The 22,058-nt window shown below is 41.3% G+C and overlaps 1 protein-coding gene across 1 annotated transcript in view; it reads left to right on the forward strand.

The window, feature by feature from the left end:
- The window catches only part of stk25b (serine/threonine kinase 25b), a 78,328-nt gene that overhangs the window by 29,120 nt on the left and 27,150 nt on the right, over nucleotides 1–22,058 (forward strand). Inside the window, exons 2-3 of the mRNA XM_048604590.1 lie at nucleotides 8,977–9,207; nucleotides 18,918–18,974. Of these exons, the coding sequence (XP_048460547.1) occupies nucleotides 8,977–9,207; nucleotides 18,918–18,974 (288 nt within the window). The remainder of the gene's footprint in view (nucleotides 1–8,976; nucleotides 9,208–18,917; nucleotides 18,975–22,058) is intronic.

The following is a 22,058-nucleotide window of genomic DNA, read 5'->3' on the forward strand; positions in this document are numbered from 1 at the left end:
TTCCTGCTCCTCTGATGCTGCTTGGCCTGCTGTGTTCATCTAGCTCTACACCTTGTTATCTCAGATTCTCCAGCATCTGCAGTTCCTACTATCTCCATATCTCTGTACCTACCTTGTTTACTCATGTTTTATATTAGAAGCCTGTATCGGATGAACAAATCCTTTTATTTCTCCAAGAGCAAAGAGCCTATTGAAATTTTCCTGATAAAACTGAGTAAATGTAGTATTATCCTTGTAAGTCTGTTTTGCCCTTTTCTCAGTACTTCTACTTCCTTTTTGTCAAATGGTGTCTAGAACTGTGATCTAATGTGGCCTAATCATGGTATATGTAAATTTAACATAATTTCTCTGCTTAGTACATTGCAAGCATTTTCTATGGCTTTGTTAACCTCTGTTGCTGCTTTTCATAGTTTAAATATCAGTATCCTTTAGATTTTTGGTCCTCTACCCCATTTAGGTTATTTTTCAAGGATTTGAAGGCCTCATTATGCATTTAACCAAAATGTACAACCTCAAACTTACCTATGTTGAAATTTATTTGGCATTGACATACTCATTTAAGGTTGTATTATTATTTCATTTTAGTTTTCCCCTATATTAACTCTGTCCCCTGATCAGCTCCCATTTGATCTCATCAGAAAATTTTGCTATTGCTGTTCCAATTCTCAAAATCCAAATTATTTATGTCAGCGTTGAACAGCAGCAATCCTTGTGGATCATCATTTCTCACCTTTGCCCATCTGAGAAAATGTTTTTCTCCGTATTTAATGCCGAATAGGTAGCCAGAAATTGTAAGTTCTTAAATCAAATTTATTTTACCTGATCATTTGTCGGTGGGCATGTCAAAGTTGTTCAATTGACAAATTGGGTGAGTGGGATAATGCTTGACAGATATGTATGATGTGAATGAATGTGAGGTTATTCACTTTGGTAGCAAAAACAGGAAGGTAGAGTATGATCTAAATAGTAATGTATTGGGAAAGGGAAAGGCGCAACAAGCTCTGGGTGTTCTTGTACATTAGTCACTGAAAGTAATCCTGCAGGTTCAGCAAGCTGTTGAAGAAAGAAATGGTATATTGGCCTTTGTAGCAGGAAGATTTGAGTACAGGAGCAGGGTTAACTTGTCGCAATTCTACAAGGCCTTGGTGAGACCACACCCTGAGTTATGTGTACAGTTTTTGTCTTCTTATCTGAGGAGGGATGTTCTGGCTATGGAGGGAGTGCAATGAAGGTTTACTAGACTGATTCCTGGGATGGTAGGTCTGATGTATAAAGGGAAAGTGGATTGGTTTGCAGGAGCTTTCAAAGAATGAGTGGGGAATCACATAGAAACCTATAAAATTCCAACAGTCCGAGACAAGGTAAATGCAGGAAGGATGTTCCCAATGACTGGGGAGTACAGAAGCAGGGGTCACAGTCTATGGATACAGAGTAGGCCATTCAGGACTGAGGTGAGGAGAGATTTCTTCCCCCAGAGAGTGGTGAGCCAGTGGTTTTCTCTGCCACAAAAAGTAGATGGGGCAAAAACATTGAATTTTACATTGAGGAGTTGGATATAGTTCTTGAGGCTAAAGGGATCAAAGATTTTGGGGAGAAAGTGAGAATATGGTACTGGGTTGGATGATCATCCAGGATCATATTGAATGGTGGAATAAGCTTGAAGGGCCAAATGGCCTACTCCTGTTCTTATTTCAATGTTTTGAATGTTTCTCTTGTAGTCACCAATGCCTCTTGGGGTCTTAGCACCCCGGTCCTTGCCTACATGCAACTTATCTCTTGCTACATTTCTAATTAGTGCTCTCAACCTCAAAGCAAATAACATAACAAAAGGAAATATGTAACTCTTACTTCATATATGGATTGGATTTGTATTGGGATTCTCTTTTTTTCTGTTTTCTTTTAATTACACTTTTTTCTTTTCTTGTTTGGGTTCAGAATCTTGGCATTAACTTATTGATGTCCCATAATTAAAGTTTTATCATTGATTTGCGACAGCTACAAAAATTTTGATATGCAGGTATATGGCATACCATACTCGTACAATAGCGTAGTTTACATTGAATTATATATAACTGACAATATAAAAGCAAGCCATACAGATCCCTGGAGGTGTGTGCTCACTCAAACCTATGTCTTCTAACCCTATCAACGTAGCCTTCTGTTCCTATCTCCCTCTTTTTAAGGATCCATCCGATAAGCCCCTTGCCCGAGTGGCTACTCTGCCACGTGTGGTTACAGAAAGCAAATATTGTTAGTTATTCAAATTCTCAAAATTCTTGTATACTGAAAAATTCATCACATATTTGAAGGGGAAGATGTCCCCTGTATCTTGAGTGACTAAAGGAAGGCAATGATGTGCAACTCTAACAAGATCTAAGATGACATCAGAAAACTATCAATAAACTTGCACAACCGAAGCAAACTCCACTCCTCCTTGACTTGATTTGTGCTCTTTCCCACCTCGAGCTCAGACGTGAATCTTCTAAATCTCTAAAAGTATCCCCTTTTTGTCAGGTGACAATTCACTCATTCCTGTGTTTTGCCCCCATCAGAAGGCAGTACAGCCTTGGTGTGAGCCATCAGCAGCTATAAAACATCCTTTCAGTGGGGGGACTATAGCTGCCAAAGGGCATAGTGACAATGCAACTGAATCTTTTTTTTATGTTCACCGCCGAAAATGTTGTGGAGAGGGCATTTCCATTTTGGCGTACTTAGCTGACCTCACTTACTTGTCCTGGCATCCCACAGCTGCTTTCAAACTGAAGGGTCTTTGACTTGCTCTCTTGCTTTGCAGCCTGCCCTCCATTTGGCCCGCTCTCTGTCCATTATTGTGTCGATCTAGGGAAAATCTCAGATGTATGACTATTCTGTACAAGGTGCAGGCTTCTTATAATAAACTATTTTTAACCAATTTGAGTCTGGTAGAATTCACAAATATCTTTATATAGCTTATAAACTACTCAGCTCCATGTTTCTAAAAATACATTCTAAGCTGTATATTTTTCTGAGCATTTTGATTATTTTCGAGTCCGAACCACAGAAATGTGGAAAATAATACCATTGATTCACTCTGCATTCATCCCTACCCTTGCATTCGTTTGAACCATAGGGCCGATGTTCATAAACCTTTGTTAAAGATTAGGCAGTGAATGACTCCTTTGTACAGTTTTCAGACCAGTGTTTTGAGAAGAGACGGATTCTAAATGATTTTGGGATTGCTTTTGATCCATCTGTTGAATTCTTCCAAGGGCACAGTGAAATCAGTTTCAAGGGCACGTTAATATGTTTTAAGATTGTTGCTGTGATAATGTCAGTTGCATTAGAGGAAGCTGATTTATGAACGTGAATAGATGAAGCACAGGTCTCCTTGGGTCAGTCAGCAATTGAGCTGGACATGACATTATTGCAAGAATTTGTGCAGTGACTGGGTTGAACGGCCTGAATGATATTTCCTACTTTTTGAGGTTTGCTCTGTCAAGGGGACAGCCACGTTATATAGCCTCAAAAGTAGATTTCTTAAAGGGATGGAGCTCTGGGCTTTGAATGGGCGTATACAGCTGTGACTGAAATTGAGGGCACTTTCCTGACTATTACAGGGAGGCGATAGCCTAGTGGTATTATCGTGAACTGTTAATCCAGAAACCCATGCGATGTTTTGGGGAACCAGGTTCAAATTCTGCCCATGGTTGATGGTGGAATTTGAATTCAATAATAAAAGGAAAAACCTGGAATTAAAAGTCTAATGATGACTGTGAATCCGTTGTTGATTGTCAGAAAAACCCATCTGGTTCACTGACAACAAAAACAGAAGTTGCTGGAAAAGCTCAGCAGGTCTGGCAGCATCTGTGAAGGAGAAAACAGAGTTAATGTTTCGGGTCCGGTGACCCTGCCTCAGAGCTGATGGTGACTGGGAAAACGTCAGTTTATATGCAGAAAATAGAGACGTGGGTGGGATAGGGAGTAAACGATAGGATGGAGCCCAAAGAGAGAGAAAGACAGTTGGACAGACAGAGGAGTTGCTAACGATCAGGCTGGGAGGGTGAGTAGTTGTTAATGGGGACTGTTAGTGACTAACAACAGAGGGTGTGTAATGGCAGGCTATGTGGTAACAAGGCCTGGTGTGGGGGGTGGGGGGCTGGGACATGGGAGAGTTTGGGCCCTAAAATTATTGAACTCAATATTGAGTCCGGAGGGCTGTAGGTCCCCAAGCGGAAAATGAGGTGTTGTTCCTCCAGCTTGCGTTGGGCTTCACTGGAACACTGTAGCAAGCCGGAGACAGAGACGTTGGCCAGGGAGCAGGGTGGTGCATTGAAGTGGCAGGCAACAGGTAGTTCAGGGTCTTTTTTGCGAGCAGAATGTAGATGTTCTGCGAAGCAGTCGCCAAGTCTACGCTTCGTATCCCCAGTGTAGAGGAGACCACATTGCGAGCAGCGAATGCAGTAGACGAGATTCTTGGAAGTGCAGGTGAAGTGTTGCTTCACCTGAAAGGTATGTTTGGGCCCTTAGATTCTGGGGAGGGAGGAGGTAAATGCGCAGGTGTTGCACCTTCGCCGGTGACAGGGGAAGGTGCCGTAGGGCCGTGGGGAGGTGTTGGGGTTGATGGAAGTGTGGACCAGGGTGTCCCGGAGGGAACGGTCCCTGCAGAAGGCGGACAAGGGAGGAGAGGGGAATATGTGTCTGGTGGTGGCATCTTGCTGGAGGTGGCGGAAATGGCATCTGATGATCTTCTGGATGTGGATGCTGGTGGGATGGTAGGTGAGGATAAGGGGAACCCTATCGCTGTTGCGGGAGGGAAGAGAAGGGGTGAGGGTGAAAGTGCGGGAGATGGGTCGGACCTGGTTGAGGGCCCTGTCGACAACAGAGCTGGAGAATCCTCCATTGAGGAAGAAGGTGGACATTTTGGAGGCTCCCTTGTCGAAGTTGGCCTCATCTGAACATATGCGATGGAGACGGAGGAACTGAGAGAATGGGATGGAGTCTTTACAGGAAGTGGGGTGTGAGGATGTATAGTCCAGGTAGCTGTGGTAGTCAGTGGTTTTGTAATGGATATTAGTGGCCAGTCTATCCCCAGAAATGGAAACAGAAATGTCGAGGAAGGGAAGGGAGGAGTCAGAGATAGACCAGGTGAAAGTGAGGGCAGGGTGGAAATTGGAGGCGAAATTGAAGTTTTCCAATTCCAGATGAGAGAGGAAAGCTGCACCGATGATATCATCGATGTATCGGAAAAAGAGTTGTGGGTGGGGGCCGGAATAGGACTGGAACAAGGAATGTTCCACGTACTCCACGAAGAGACAAGCATAACTAGGGCCCATGCAGGTACCCATGGCAACCCTTTTTACCTGAAGAAAATGAGAGGACTTGAAAGAGAAGTTGTTGAGAGTGAGGACAAGCTCGGCCAAGTGAAGGAGGGTGGTGGCGGGTGGGGATGGTTCAGGTCTTTGCTCCAGGAAGAAGCAGAGAGCCCTAAGACCCTCCTGGTGGGGAATGGATGTGTAAAGGGATTGCACATCCATGATAAAGAGGAGGTGGCTGGAGCTGGTAAACTGGAAGCTTTGAAACCGGCGTAAGGTGTCAGATGAATCATGGATGTATGTGGGTAGAAGACTGAGTCAAGGTAGGAAGAGATGAGTTCTGTGGGGCATGAGCAGGCTGAAACAATAGGTCTACCTGGACAGTCCTGTTTGTGGATTTTTGGCAGGAGGTAGAAACGAGCCTGATACCCGATGAAGTACCACTGTACTTAAAATTCTCGCAAGCCATTGTCCCCCATTCACCATCTCATCCTATCAGAAAACCTTCTTTTCTCTCTTACTCTATCAGGCTTCCACAGGCCATCTGGTTCGCTAATGTCCTTTAGGGAAGGAAACTGCCATTCTTACCTGGTCTAGCCTACATGTGACTCCAGGCCCATAGCAATGTAGTTGACTTATAATTGCCCTCTGGGCAAAATCTATTACATTACATTCTGTTGGCACCACAGAAACAGACTCTGCAGCCCAACTGGTGCACACTGTACTTAAAATTCTTACAAGCCATTGTCCCCCATTCACCATCTTATCCCATCAGAAAACCTTCTTTTCTCTCTTACTCTATCAGGCTTACAAAAAAATGCATCTGTGTTATTCACACCAACTACTCGTGATAGTGATTTCTACATTCTAAACATTCTCTGGGTAAAGGTATTTCTTGGGAATGCAATATTCAGTTTATTAGTGATAATATCAAATTGATGGCATGTAGTTTTTGTCTTCCCCACAAGTAGAAACACATGTGAAGACACTTCCCAGCATTTTGTTTCTGATGAAATCTTCACATTGCACTATAAAGTAGCAAGCTTTCATTGAGTGCTCTACCGTATAGCCTTTAATGGATGATATTAATTTTGTGTGAGCAACCCTGGGGGACAGAATGATCAAGATTAGCCATCTTTGAGCACAATATATTGAAGTAGATATTTGTCAGTACTAAGTATGTTGAGTGCTAAGTGGTACACCATAGTCAACAGAATTTTTTGTCTGAATGCAACATGAACAGTGTATATTTATCAATATTTGCTGTACACAGTGATAACATGTAAAATGTTGGTGGTTCGCTACCTTTGCAAGGACCTTTATTGTAGATAATTGCCAAAATTTGATTGTCACATGAGAAAGTATAAGTATGTCTAAGCACCTTTTGGCACAGTGAATAGTATGTATAATGACTGTGAGATAATAAGGTGTAGAGCTGGATGAACACAGCAGGCCAAGCAGCATCAGAGGAGCAGGAAGGCTGACGTTTCGGGCCTAGACCCTTCATCAGAAATGGGGGAGGGGAAGGGGGTTCTGAAATACATAGGGAGAGAGGGGGAGGCGGATAGAAGATAGGTGGAGAGGAGACAGACAGGTCAAAGAGGCGGGGATGAAGCCAGTAAAGGTGAGTGTAGGTGGGGAGTTAGGGAGGGGATAGGTCAGTCCAGGGAGGACGGACAGGTCAAGGGGGCGGGATGAGGCTGGTAGGTAGGAGATGGGGATGGGGCTTGAGGTGGGAGGAGGGGATAGGTGGGAGGAAGACCAGGTTAGGGAGGTGGGGACGAGCTGGGCTGGTTTTGGGATGTGGTAGGGAGTAGCGGGAAATGCGGGAGACACGATCGAGGGCGTTCTCGACCACTGAGGGGTGAAGTTGCGGTCCTTGAAAAACGAGGACGTCTGAGATGTACGGGAATAGACTGCCTCATCCTGGGAGCAGATGCGGCGGAGGCGAAGGAATTGGGAATCGGGGATGGCATTTTTGCAGAAAGGTGGGAGGAGGTGTATTCTAGGTAGCTGTGGGAGTCAGCGGGCTTGAAATGGATATTGGTTTCTAGGTGGTTGCCGGAGATGGAGACACAGAGGTCCAGGAAGGAGAGACAGGTATTAGAGATGGACCAGGTGAACTTAACGTTGGGTTGGAAGGTGTTGGTGAAGTGGATGAACTGTTTGAGCTCCTCGTGGGAGCATGAGGCGGCGCCAATACAGTCATCAATGTAACAGAGGAAGAGGTGTGGTTTAGTGCCAGTGTAGGTAAGGAAGAGGGATTGTTCCATGTAACCTACAAAGAGGCAGGCATAGCTTGGGCCCATGTGGGTACCCAACGGAGGAAGAGGTGGGGTTTAGAGCCAGTGTAGGTACGGAAGAGGGATTGTTCCACGTAACCTACAAAGAGTACCCGCATGGGCCCAAGCTATGCCTGCTTATACTCAATTCCCCTTGCAATAAACACCAACATTCAATATGCCTTTCTAATCACTAGCTGTACCTACACACTAACATTCTGCAATCAATATAACAGGACATCCACATGCCTCTATACTGCTGAGTTCCTGAGTCGCGCTCCATTTTTAAAAGTTATATCTTCCTGCCTAAGTGAGCAGGTTCACATTTTCCCACATACTCATGTGCCAAGTTTTTGCCTAATCACCTAAATAATCTGAATCCCTTTTGTAGACTTCTAATGTCCATTTGACAATTTACTTTCCTATCTATCTTTAAATTATTAGCATATTTAGCTACCACGCATTCGGTCCCTTCATCCAATTTATCGATAAAGATTATAAATAGTTAAGGCCCCTTCTTTGTGATAAACCACTAGTTACACCTTCCCAACCCAAAGTTGACCTATTGCTCTCTAATCTCTGCTTCTTGTGAGCTAAGCAATTCTCCGTACAAATATGTTACTGCCCATACCGTGAGCTCTTATTTTGTGTAATAACCTTTGTTGTGGTACCTTATCAAATGCTTTTTGGAAATGAACTTACACCAGCATGGATGAGTTGGATCAAATGGTCTGTTTCCATGCTGTCTGACTCTGACTCTATATGTGCAGTTTCCCTTTTATTGACTTTGCTTGATACTTCCTGAAAGAACTTCTAATAAATTAGTCAATCATAACCTTCATAAAATCATGTTGACTCTGCCTGATTGTATTGATTTTGAAACTGTCCTGCTCTTCCCTCCTTACTCATGGTCTCCAGCATATTCCAGATGATTGATATCAAATGAACTGACCTGTAGTTTCTTGCTTTCAGTTTCTTTCCTTTCTTGATTAGTGGTGTCACATTTGTAATTTTCCAAATCACTGGGATGTTTCCCAGAATCGCCAGTTGACATTTTCAATTAATGGATTTTTATTAGCTAAGGGCATAAATGAAGATGAGGTTCAGATTAGTCCTTGTTTTACTGAACAACAGGCAGTGATTGGTGATTGCAGAATGGCCTTCCCCTGTGTCTGTGTTGCACAATGCCTGAAACAAGGTTTCATTACACAGATTAGGGAGGCTGTTTGACTCCCTTGTCCTGCGCTTGTAATTTGAAAGAAGCGTCACTCCAGATTTATCTTTTGGTAGTACTTTATATGTTGTATATTACAAGAAGTTCTGGAACAAGACGCTTTTTGGAATTGCTGGGTACTGCTTTTTGAAGATAAAGGAAATGTAATCCTAATGTTAATTTCTTGCAGAATGCCCGCATGGACCCTGAGGAGCTGTTTACAAAACAAGAACGGATTGGGAAAGGTTCGTTTGGTGAAGTGTACAAAGGAATAGAGAACAGAAGCAAAGAAGTTGTGGCAATTAAAATCATTGACCTAGAGGAGGCAGAAGATGAGATTGAAGACATCCAACAGGAGATTACTGTGCTTAGCCAGTGTGATAGCCCATATGTCACAAAGTACTATGGCTCTTACTTAAAGGTAAGAAGATTGGAGTGATAGTTAAATAAGATAAAATCATTGCACTCACACTTACACCCAGTAGCTTTATTGCCACCATTGTGTGTGTGTTTTTTAGTTTAAAAGCTATTTTAATATATGCTTCCTAACTCACTCTAGGAATGCAGAGAATTCAAAGAGCATGTGTATTACTACAAGGACAGTGGAATAAAGTGAATTGATAGGCTTACTGGGTCCTGAGAAGCTAGAGCTGAGCAAAAATGGGAGGCTAAAATGAGAAAACTTTTAGTTGTGAACTGCCAATGATGTTAAAATATTAGGGTTTCTTTAATGTACTTTTTAAGTTTGTACAGTGAGCCTGCAAAACTCCTGTGTACTTCCACAGGATTTCCTTCAGTGTTTTATCTTCTGGGAATAAATGTTTGTAAATTATTTTCGTTGGATGCAGGACTTGTCCAACAATTTCACCTCTGCTGAGCAGCTAGTTTGAAGTTATTGGGGATTCTTCTATACAATGAGGAGTACTGTTTATCTATGAAAAACATCCATTAAGTCCTGATTGTCAACCATCAAAAGGTCAAAATCTATCAAAACAAATTTTAACAATTGTTTCTTCCTTTCTTAATCCCCTTGAACTTGGCCTGTCTCCAAGGGCGGGATGTGAGGATTTACAAACACCTTAATTTTTTTTTCTTTTGTCTAGATGTTGTTTTGCTAGTTTCACCTCGAAAACTGGTTTGAACAAGAATGAGCAAATTTTGCAGCCAATAAATGCCAAAAAGTGGGCCAGGTCTGTCCCAGTACAAAGTCCCTATTTTTGCCATATTAAGAACTTGGTAGCCTCAGGCCTAGAATGTCCTTGCAAAATTGGATGGAATCAGAAGCAAATAGGGTTTGTTTAAAGTCATGATTCTGTCCCAATCCATTATGAAAAAGACCAGGTCAGGCGGTGGGATGTCACCTCACTCAAAAGGGACAGGTAGCCAATCAGACCCAGACCTGGCTCCTTTTCCATGCTGACTGGAATTTTCCCATCTGGCGCTGGTCCGTGCACCGTTAGTGGGAATAAAGATGTTTGGGAGGTTAAATAGGAGAAAGAGACAGCTCTCCACCTTACTAAGGACACCCCACGATGGCAGTTGGACCCTGTGGCTGAAGGCCGTTGGTAGAGGGGTTTACTTTCCAAAATCATGGCAAGCAGCTGTGGCCTTTTTTTGTTAAGTTGATTGTGATTTTGGAGCTCAGAGACCATCACCATTGCAAGGATCTTTCTTTCTCTCTGTGATGGACCTACGGGCCTGTTATTTTTGGAGTGCCTCCTATTCACTCTCCAGCCTCAGGTGCCCACCTGTTGTCTTCAGTTGAATGGTGAGCGCACAATGACCATCCCTACACGATCACAGCTGGTCTTGCCATTTAGGGCCATCACCCCAAACTGTTTCCCACCTTTAAGTTCAAACCCTTGAACAAAATTTTAACTCCTGGAGATTATTTAGTTCAGTTGTATTTGACAACCCATTCTTTGTTGAATTTGTGAGATCAGATTCTCAAAATCGAGTTGAAGATCAGACTCTCATTTACATAATGAATCTCTCCAGCTCAGTTGAGTGTCCCAAAGTGCTTCATAGATTAAAAAGTATTTTCAAAGTGAAGTCAGTGTACTTTCAATGTCGGAAATGCAACAACCGATTTACACATTGCAAGCTCCCACAAGCCAAAATGAGAGAATTTTTTTTTGAGGTTAATTGAAGAACAAACATTGATAGTGGCATTTGGAGAACTGCTATATTTCTTTGAACAATACCATGTCATTTTTTTTATGTCTACTTAGGAGGATAGACAGGACTTTAGCTTAGTGTCTCATCTGAAAGACGACTTCCAACAGTGCCAGCATTCCCTTAATGCTAAAGGGTTAGTTTGCATTTTGTATTCAAGTCCTGGAGTGACACTTGGACCTCTGACTTAAGTGAGAGTGCTATCACTGAGCCAAGGCCAACATTGAATTAGTAATACGATTTGCAAAGGAGATTCTGTTTCAATCAAGCACAGGTGGTAAAATGCATGAAAGGGGATTAACTTAGATAAACTCTAGATAACTTAGATAAACTCTAAGAAGCAGGTCGTCAGCATGAGCCAGTTAGATACTCCTGAAAGTAACACTCTATATTTAAAGGTCATTTAGAAAATTAGCTTGTTTCTTAGGGTGTCAATCTCCATAATTTTGATGACTCAAGGATTTAGAGAGACAGTTGTCTGCTGTGTATTTGGAACTATGTTATACACTTGTTTGTTTCATCTTTTTGTGATTCTGTTGTCGGATTTGGTGAACTGTGACATCTGATAAAGGCATAAAAGATGTCTAGTTATTCAAAACACTTACCAGTGCTGTTTGTTTTCCAGGCATATTACTTGACCTCAAAGTAAGAATAGACGTCTATAAGATGTAATGGTTTGCCCATAAGGGTAATCTAAACTATGAGAACTAAAATAATCCAAGGCAAAATGATTCGATAAGATCCAATAGCATGCCAAATACGAAAGCATTGGCTTCTCTTGGAAATCTGTCAAATAAGTTTTGACCTTCAGCTTACATTACTTTTTTTTGAAAAGTTAAGACTTTGAGTTTATTCCTCCCCTGCTATTTGTTTGCTCTGTTCAGCCCGGTTATCCTTGCTACAGTACAGGCCTCTGCCCATTTGTAAACTGTCGTCATTGTATTTCTTTAAGACTGTTATAAATGTTCTGGTTAGCTGCTTTGCTTTTGCTGATGTGCAGCTGATTTGTTTGCAGCAATTTATTGAATACCCTAAGTTATTCTGTGGTGGACATTTTGAAGAGTTAAGGGTTACTGATCAGCCCTGTTATCTTGGAGCAACAGACTTTCCAATGTAGAAAGGAAGACTTTGAAGTGGCTTGAGAAGAAAGCATAGCTTATCTTCTACTCCAACTGCCTGTATGTTATCCACCAGTTATGGTTGGCAGGAAAATGATTGGACTGTCTTGTAGTCTAATAATCATAAGCAAAGGGAGATAAAAGAAAGATAAAAGTTAATAAAGTCTACTTTTTAAAGGATTCAAGTTAGTTCAAGATGACATATTTGAGACAAGTATCTTTGAAATAAATAATTACAATTATTTGAGAAAAGACTATTTTTAAAAGATTCAGGGATGGATTAATCTAAGGCACTTTTTGCTGTGTAAACTGAATATGGCTTGGACAAAATATGGCAAAATAATGGCATAGGTTCTCAACCGTTCACAACAATGCCTCTTCTTCCTCGGGCGGCTTAGGAAATTCCATAAGGACCCTCACCAACCTTTACAGATGCACCATAGAAAGTATTCTATCCAGGTGCATAATGGCTTGGTAAGGCAACATCTCTGCCCAAGACTATAAGAAACTCTAGAAAGCTGTGTGCACACCCAGTCAATCACAGAAGCCAACCTCCCATTCATAGACTCTATTTACATTTCTCGTTGCTACGGAAAGGCTGCCAACATCATCAAAGACACCTCCCACCCGGGTATCAGGCTGAAGATACAGAAGCTTGAATACACACCAACAAGTTCAAGAACAGCTTCTTCTCTGCCGTTATTAGACTGTCAAATGGACCTCTCTAACTTCAAATAATGTTGACCTTGCTTTGTGCACCTCCTGTGCAGTGTAACCTGTATGCCTCGCTCTGTCTAAGCACCCTATGATCTGTTTGCTATGATCTGCCTGGGCACTTGCAAAATAAAGCTTTTCGCTGCACTTAGATACGTATGATTATGATAAATCAAATCACATCAAAAGGTTTCAAAGGATGGACCTTGAAACTAAAAGCCGTTTGGTGTATTATCAATCGGTCATCGATACTGGCTATTAAGTTTATTCTGTGTGCTCCTCTATCAAGTGTTTTGTGCTTAATCAAAACATGTCATTGTGAAACAGAGAAGGCAAGCAAGTGACTAACAGTTGAATGTTAAGATAATTCTGCTGATGCTTTGTGTGGAAGTGGAGGAGTGGTGTACATCTCCAGTGAAGAAATCTGTAACTAAGTTGAAATTGTGGTATGGGGTTGTGAAACAAGTATTCTTTGGAACCAAAACAGAGATTGCTGGAAAAGCTCAGCAGATCTGGCATCATTGTTGGAGAAAAATCAGAGTTAACGTTTCAGGTGGAGTGAAACATTAACTCTGATTTTTCTCCACCGATGCTGCCAGACCTGCTGAGTTTTTCCAGCAATTTCTGTTTTTGTTTCTGATTTACAGCATCCACAGTTCTTTTAGTTTTTATTATGTGTTCTTTGGAGCCCGTTGTCCAAACACATGCTACCAGTGGTGAACTTCACCCAACAATTGTGTATTTCAAGAAAGAGCATGAAAGCTACAGTCACAGAATTAGAAGTTAAACACTGCAGGAGATGCTTGTGGTTAAGGCAACGGGAGGCAGGAAGATGATGTGTGCAGTTTTCAGAAAGCATGTGGAATTAGCTTTTTTATCATTAGTTCATTGGAAAATCAACGAGTTACAAAATTTTCAGAACTTGCTTCAGAAAAATACCACATACCTGATGAACTGAAACAGGAGTAGACCACATCTAGCCCCTTGAGCCAGTCGGTGCGATTGTGGCAGATCTTCAACCTCAACTCTTCTTCCCACTTTTTCTTCTCATCTCCTTATTCTCTGAGAGACTAAAAACCAGTCTATCCCAGCCTTGAATATATTCAACAACGGAACATCAACCAGCCATAGGGAGAGAATTCCAAAGATACATGAGCATCTAGGTGAAGAGATTTTCCTTCATCTCAGTCACAAATGATTGACCTCCTATCATAAGGCTGAGACCTGCATTCTAGATGCCCAGCAAGTGGATAACAACCTCTGTGTGTTTATCCTAAGACACCCCGTTAGAACGTTGTCAATCTCAAGTAGATCATCTCTCCATCTTCTAAACTTTGGAATGTATCGACCCAATTTGCGCAGCCTCTCATCATGGGTCAACCTTCTCATCCAATTATTTAATGAACATTACTGAACCACATCAAATGCAAACATATCCTTCCTTAGATATGTACACAGTATTCCACACATGCTGTCACTGAAACCGTACACAATTATACTCCTGTCTCTTTGCCATGCAGGCAAATATATGAATTAGAAGCAGGTGTAAACCATTCAGCCCATCAAGCCTGCTCCACCATTCAATAAAATCACGGCTGATCTGTTGTATTTCAATTTCTATATTTCCATTTACTCCTGATAACTTTTGATTCCTTTGCCTCATTAGAATCTATTCACCTCTGTCTTAAAGATGTTTAATTACCCCACCTTCACCGTGTTCTGAGACAGGCTTTCAAAGTCGCACAATCCTCAGGAGAAAAAAGGTTTCCCTTATGAAAGAGAGACCCCTAATTTTAAAATAGTGACCCCTAGCTCTGGACTTATCCTCAAGAGGAAGCATTATTTTGACATTTGCCTTGCCAAGACCATTCAAAGTCCTACACACTTCCATCAGCTCACCCCACATTCTTGTAAATGCTGGTGGAAACTAGCCCAGCCTGTCCAACATATCCTCGTAAGACAAGTATCAATGTCGTAAACCTCCTCTGAGCTGCCTAGAATGCATTTATATTCTTCCCTAAATAGAGACCAAAACTGCACAGTGTATTCAAGAAGTGAGCTCACCAATTTCCCACACAACTGATGTATAAAATCCCTTCTTTTATGTTCAATTCCTTGCAAATAAAGATTAGCATTCCATTAGCCTTCTGAATTACTTGCTGTACCTGCATACTAATATCTTACACTTGAACACTTAGACTCTTCTGCACCTCAGAATATTGTAGTCGTTCTCCTTTTATGTAATAATTTGTTTTTTCTCCCCCCCCCTTATTCTTCCTGTGAAAGTGAACAATTTCATGTTTCCCACATTTTGCCCTGTCAGCCATTTACCATCTAACTGCTTGCAGTACCTGCATGCTAACCTTCAGAGAGCTTTATACTAGCACAACCAAGTCTTTCTGAACATCAATATTTAAAAGCTTCACCCTCGTAAATAAAAAAAATTCTGCATTTCCTGATATAGTAATTTATTTTCACATGTATTTATGAAAATAAGCCTGTGCTGTTTTAATCACATAAATTGCAAAAAGGAATAAATCACACAAAGTTAGGACAAATTTCATTTTTTTGTTCCATCCATGGCTTCTTGATTTCCTAATTGGCTACGGAATGCTGCCACGCCCTGCAGCAGCCAAAGCTGTCCCTGAGGTCGCAACACAAGGAGGAAGCACATTGAGACAGCCCCTGCATAGCTGACCGGGCCCAGAATGCCATCTCTGCCAAAGCTGCTTCATTGCAGCTAATACCCTAGCCAGCGCCATAGCCAGGAGACTGTCACAACTCTCGAGGACCAGGGCCCATCTCCACTTCCAAGGACTGATTGACTGTCCAAATTAGCTCTGGATGACCGAGGGATCATTCACTCCACCGCCATTGCAGACCCCGCTTGAACATCAAAAGAACCAATCCAATCCATCAACACCGGAACAGTTGCTCAAGCCATGGCCACAAGGAACAGACCACATGTGCCGCTCAACAGCTCCCTGCAACCATTCCTCCTCCGCAGTGCAGAAAGGAGAAAAGATGAATGTATTCAAAAGTTTTAAATTTAAAAACAAGAAGGATGTGGTCAGTCATGCAAGAGGGAGTGGGTGGGCTGGGAGCCCGAACACGTGCTACCCTCCCACCTCCACCATCTTGAAGAAGTTTTTGCCTTCAATAAAATCTGCTTCATTTATTTTAACCAATTGTATGACTTCACATACTTCACAGCCTTTTCTGTTTAACTGCAAGGAGTCTTACAAACATCCAGTCCTATGTTCTGGGGAAAGATCACCAGATCTGAACATTAACTCTGATTTCTCTCATGGATGCTGCCAGACCTACTGAACTTTTCCAGCAATTTCTGTTTTTGTTTCTGATTTACAGCATCTGCAGTTCTGTGGGATTTTATCCAGTCCTATCTTATTGACTAATCTTTGACTCATTAAACTATAACTTACGTGTCTTAATAAAAAATTTTTTTAATAATATGAAGTTAAATTTGAAATTTAAATATCTTGACTCTGTGGGAATAAAACCAAAGCCAAATCCAGCCTGGAGAGAAAAAGGTGAAGCCAGAAGAAAAAGCATTAATTATGGTACTCCAATACACAGACCAGTTTAATTTAATCCATAATTATTATGAAATATGTTTTTTTTTTCAGTGCTATAATTATGTCAGATAATTTACAATTAGCCTGTAGTTCTTAGGTTGACAGCAAAACGTGACAAGCTATCACCAAAATACTTGGAATATTAAATTGGTCCATCTTATCCTTACTAAGAAATGCATGCATGACTGAATTTAAATGAATAGATTTGAATTGTAATAACTTGATATATCATGTGAAAGAAATTTTAGATTAATTTAGAATAAGTTGCAAGTGTGACACAGAAATTTGTTTCTCTTGGCACAAGAGTGATGTTCTCAAAAAATCCTTCAGAAAAATTGTTATTAAAGCTTAGTGGAAGATTCTGAATAAAAGATCTGTGTTTAGAGTGGTCATTTTAACCAAGTCTTTTAGTTGTGTTAATTATTCTTGCCAGATAAACAATACAATTCAATTTAATGTTCTTAATGTGTAGTTTTTTCACAAAATGTCAAACTCTAATATATCAAGCTAAGTCAATCTGTTGTATGGCGCCCAGACCCCCTATAATTGGTCACTTTGAGGCAATTTTGAAAATGGAAAAGTAATTTCAATTCAATAAATAATGTAAAAAGTATTTTATATCTGTCATGAATGTGGATGGAAAGAACTGTAAGCAAAATGTTCATGTTTAAAGCTGCTAAGGAAATTTTCCTACTGAACTAAACAGAGGGCCTTTAAGTAGGGACTAGCCTCAATGCTGGGGTGAAGACACATATGGCCCAAGAGGCCAGAGTCAGGAGTGAAGGATTAAAGATGGGGTTTGGACAAACTTGTAGTGACAGGAAAGAATGCTATGAATGAGTGAGCCGGACTTGATGTGTTTGTTAAATCCCATCTATTTGAATTAGTTTTTTTGACTCACCATTATTATTTTTCTGCAAAGCCCTTTGGAAATTTTTTTCCATTAAGCTCACTATATAAATATGTTATTGTTGCAGACTTTTCATAATTTTGAAATGAAATTGGCTGAGTAATGTTTTTTTAAATCTTACTTAGATATATCATCTGCTTGAGAGAAAGCTGTTTGTGCACTTTAAATTAAAAGCTGCTGAACAGAATGTAAAACCATTCTAACCAACCGAGTGTTTCCAGTTCTAGAGCAGTGTCTCCCACATCTGCTTGATCCTTTGTTGTTTCCAGCACTCAAATTTATCCACTGTGATATTCAATGCAGTTCTGAAAAAGAGCCATACTGAACTCAAAATATTAACCAAAAAAAATGAAACAACTGCAGATGCTGTAAATTCGAAACAAAAACAGAAATTTCTGGAAACACTCAGCAGATCTGGCAGCATCTGCGGAGAGAAATCAAAGTTAATGTTTCCAGTCTAGTGACCCTTCCTCAGAAAATTGGTTTCTCCAGTACTCTTTGTGTTTGTGATACTCAGTGGAGTGCAATATTTCTCCAGTGCAACTTAATTGTAGTCCCTCCTACTCCTCATTGTCAGAGCGTTTCATTCCACACCCTGACCATTTCTAGGTCCCTGTCCTTTCACTTCCCACTGCCAGCATCGACTCTCTACATTTTCTTTCCGATTTTATGTGCCTTAAGCAGCAAGAATGTGCCTCAGTGAGGTAGAAATAGAGAGACACTGGAACTGCATAGGAGAAGAAGAAAAGGGAAAAGATGACATAATGAGACTGAAGCAATGGGAAAAGAACTGCATAAACAAAAATACACATAATGTGGACAGAAGTTGACACGTTATTTGAGAAGGAAATTAAAGGAATGGTAACACCAAAGAACATGACGATAAAAGTTAGAGTGGAAGAGGAGAATTGAAACTCCCAGATGAGAGAAACAGGAAGATCACTTTGTGGTCTAAACAGAATTTCAAAAGGCAACGTCAGTTTGTGATGTAGCAAATTTGATTTGTGAAAAAGAAAGATGAGAAGAAGGTGATTATTTCTGTCTGTGAGCACTGCCACACACATCTGTGTAGCTGGATGTCAAGCTTTTGTCCTTATAAATTGCTGTATTCTTTGACTCCCTGTGAACAATGCCATGAGGAATTTTAAAACACTTCATATTCATTGCAAAGAAACATAGAATCAACAGGGGCAGCTTCTCGAATCATTCACTCTCAGTCCCTGACCCAAGGTAGATTCTTGCACCCTGCCAAAAAAGTTATTAGCCTCTCTTTCTTTCATTGCTGTGAAATAACCTTGTTCACACTAACTTTTCTGTCTGTCATGGACACTTCAAAGGTGGTCAAGTTGGGGTTGAGATCAATAAGCAAAACTAGATTTTAGGGCGGTGGCCTGGATTTCTGGTGCCCAGGTTTTACATCCTAAGAGACTTGAACTTTTCTAATTTCAATTAAGGTTGGATCTGCTATTGTACCTAATTGGAATCATTTATTGGCTACAGAATTCAACGAGCTATAGAAGGCCACTTGCCTATTTGCATCTTGTCTAAGTTATGTGTAGTTTATGTAAAAGGTCTCCTTGCTTCTAATCTAATCACAATTATTTTGTTCACTCTCGAGGGCACCAAATTGTGGATAATCATGGAATATCTGGGTGGAGGCTCTGCATTAGACTTGGTGAGTACTAATTTTTACCATGATGTGGTTTTACATTTTCTGTGTGAGCCCTAACCCAAGAGATAAATTAGCAATGTTAGAACACTGAGCTATAAACTACAGGTTGATCTCCAATCCCAGATTCAAGATTTGAAACAATGCCATTTGAATAGTGTTGCTTCACTAAAGGGGCAAGTGTTTGAACCCCAGTACCAGGTTTGACCTGCAGCACATGAGCATTTAACTGTTAGCCCGATGATGTGCATTTGAATCCCAGGCTCAGTGTCATTTTATCTGCACTGTGAGAGCTCTGGTTCCCAGATCTATAAGCTGCTAGTTACTCACCTTAATGTTCTATTGTCTCTGGTGAAGAAATAGATAAGCATGCTGCCTTTAATCAAAGTTATTATGTGGTAATCTTTGATTTGCTGTGCATTACACAGTAAGAACACCACGGCTGTATTTACAATCTCAGTTTCTTCTTCCTTAAATCACTTTCACCATTTATGAATTTGTTTTCTTGGCTGCTTAATGGGACTGTAAGGTTAGTAGCTTAACAGCCTGACCTGCAATGTCAAGAATCCAACAGAAAATGGTCCCTGAGCAGAGCTGCTCAGTCTGGATGTGTTGGGCTGTGAAAGGGAATGATGATCCTCAAGGCACCCATTTGGATGAAATGCCAAAGGTTAGCTGGTGCGTGTGGAACAATGTTTGAGGGGAGGAGGAAATAGCAAAATGTCGAATTGCTAAAAGCAATTACCTTATTTTGCTTTCAGCTGCCAACCATAGAAACAGACACAGCTGGCATAGCTTTAGAGAAAGAGAATTGTAATTTTGGAATAATCTCCATGGAATTATTCCTGTTCTAATATTTTCCGAAGCCTTTTCTGTTTTGCCAGTTTTCACCTCCCCCAGGAAAAAAAGCATTGTCCATCTGTACCATGCCAAGTAATCAATCAGGAAGCTGCAGCTTTGGACAAGTGACTCTTATTCATGAGCCTTGATAGTGTTTATTAATGGTGTTTGATCATTGGAGCATCATCACCAAGCTTGGACCTGTCTTTCCTTAGAATCCCTAACTGTATCTCCATCCATCATAAGGACAGAGATGGGGATGTTCACTGATGACTATGCAATGTTCAGCACCATTCACAATTCCTCTGATACTACCATGTGTCCGTTGCTGTTGACTTTTTGGGTGTTAGAAGTTGTAGGTTTGGAAGGTACTGTCAAAAGAACATTGGTGAGCTACTGTAGTGTATCTTGCAGATTCTGATGCTAAGCCATGATGTGTTGCATTTGGAGGGAGTGAATGTTGAAGGTGTTAGAAGCTGTCTATGTCCAAATGCAGCAAGACCTGAACAACATTCAGGCTTGGGCTGATAAGTTGCAAGGAACATTTGTACCTCATAAGTGCCAGGCAATGGCTATCTCCAGCAATACAGAATCCAACCATCGCCGCCTGATATTCAATGTACCATAACTGAAACCCCACTGTCACCATTCTACAATTATCATTGATCAGAAACTGAACTGGACCAGCCATATAAATACTGTGGCTACAAGAGCTGGCCAGAAGCTGCAATTCTGTGGCGAATCTGCCCACCATCTACAAGGCACAAGTCAGGAGTGTGATGGAGTTCTCCCCACTTGCCTGGATGGTTGCAGCTCCAACAAACCCAAGAAGCTCAACATTATCCAGGACAAAACAGGCATTTGACTAGCACCTCATCTAACACCTTCATCATTCAATCTCTCCACAGCCAATGCATAGAACATAGAACAGTACAGCACAGGAACGGGCCCTTCAGCTGACTATGTTGTGCTGAACATGACGCCAAATTAAACTAATTCCTCCTGCCTGCCCTTGGTCCATATCCCTCCATTCCTTGCATGTTCACGTGCTCATCTAAAAGTCCCTTAAACCTATTGTATCTATCTCCACCACTACCCCTGGCAGTGCGTTCCAGACTCCTACCACACTCTGTGTTAAAAAAAAAAAAAAAAAACTTGCCCCTCACATCTTCTTTGAACTTTCCCCCTCTCACCTTAAATGCATGCCCCCTAGTATTAGACATTTCAACTCTAGGGAAAAAGATTCTGACCATCAACTCTATGCATCTCATAATTTTATAGACTTCTATCAAGTCTCCCCTCAGCCTCTGCCACTCCAGAGAAAACAACCGAAGTTTCTCTCGCCTCTCCTTATAGCTCATTCCATCTATTCCAGGCAGCATCCTGGTAAACCTCTTCTGCACCCTATCCAAAGCCTCCACATCCTTCTGTAATGTGGCGACCAGAATTGAACACAATACTCTAAATGTGGCCTAACCAAAGTTTTATGAAGCTGCAACATGACATCCTGACTCTTGTACTCAATTCCCTGTACAATAAAGGCAAGCCCACCATATGCCTTCTTTACCACCCTATCTATCTGCGTGGCCACTTGAGGGAGCCATGGACTTGAACCCCAAGATCCCTCTGTATATCAATGCTGTTCAGAGTCCTACCATTTAACTGTATACTTTTCCTTAACATTTTATCTCCCAAAGTGCAGGACCTCACATTCACCTGGATTAAACTCCAACTGCCATTTATCTGCCCCTATCTGCAACTGATCTATATTCCACTGTGTCCTTTGACACCCTTCTACATTATCTACAACTCCACCAATCTTTGTATCATTACAAACTGACTAACTCACCCATCTACATTTTCATCCAAGTCATTTATATATATCACAAACTGCAGAGGTCCCAGTATGAATCCCTGTGGAACACTACTAATCACGGACCTCCAGCCAGTAAAACACCCTTCCACCACAACCCTCTGCCTTCTGTGCGCAAGCCAATTCTGAATCCACACAGACAAGTCACTGTGGATCCCATGCATCTGAATCTTCTGGATGAGCCTACCATGAGGGACCCTTGACGAAAGCCTTACTAAAAACCATGTAAACAACATCCACTGCTGTACCCTCATTTATCACTTTTGTCACCACCTCAAAAAATTCAATCAAGTTGGTAAGGCATGACCTGCCTTGCACAAAGCCATGCTGACTGTCCCTAGTTAGGCCATGCTTTTCCAAATGCGCATCAATGAAGA

Source organism: Rhincodon typus, chromosome 13 (assembly GCF_021869965.1).
Source record: "Rhincodon typus isolate 14 chromosome 13, sRhiTyp1.1, whole genome shotgun sequence".
Classification (NCBI taxonomy): Eukaryota; Metazoa; Chordata; class Chondrichthyes; order Orectolobiformes; family Rhincodontidae; genus Rhincodon; species Rhincodon typus.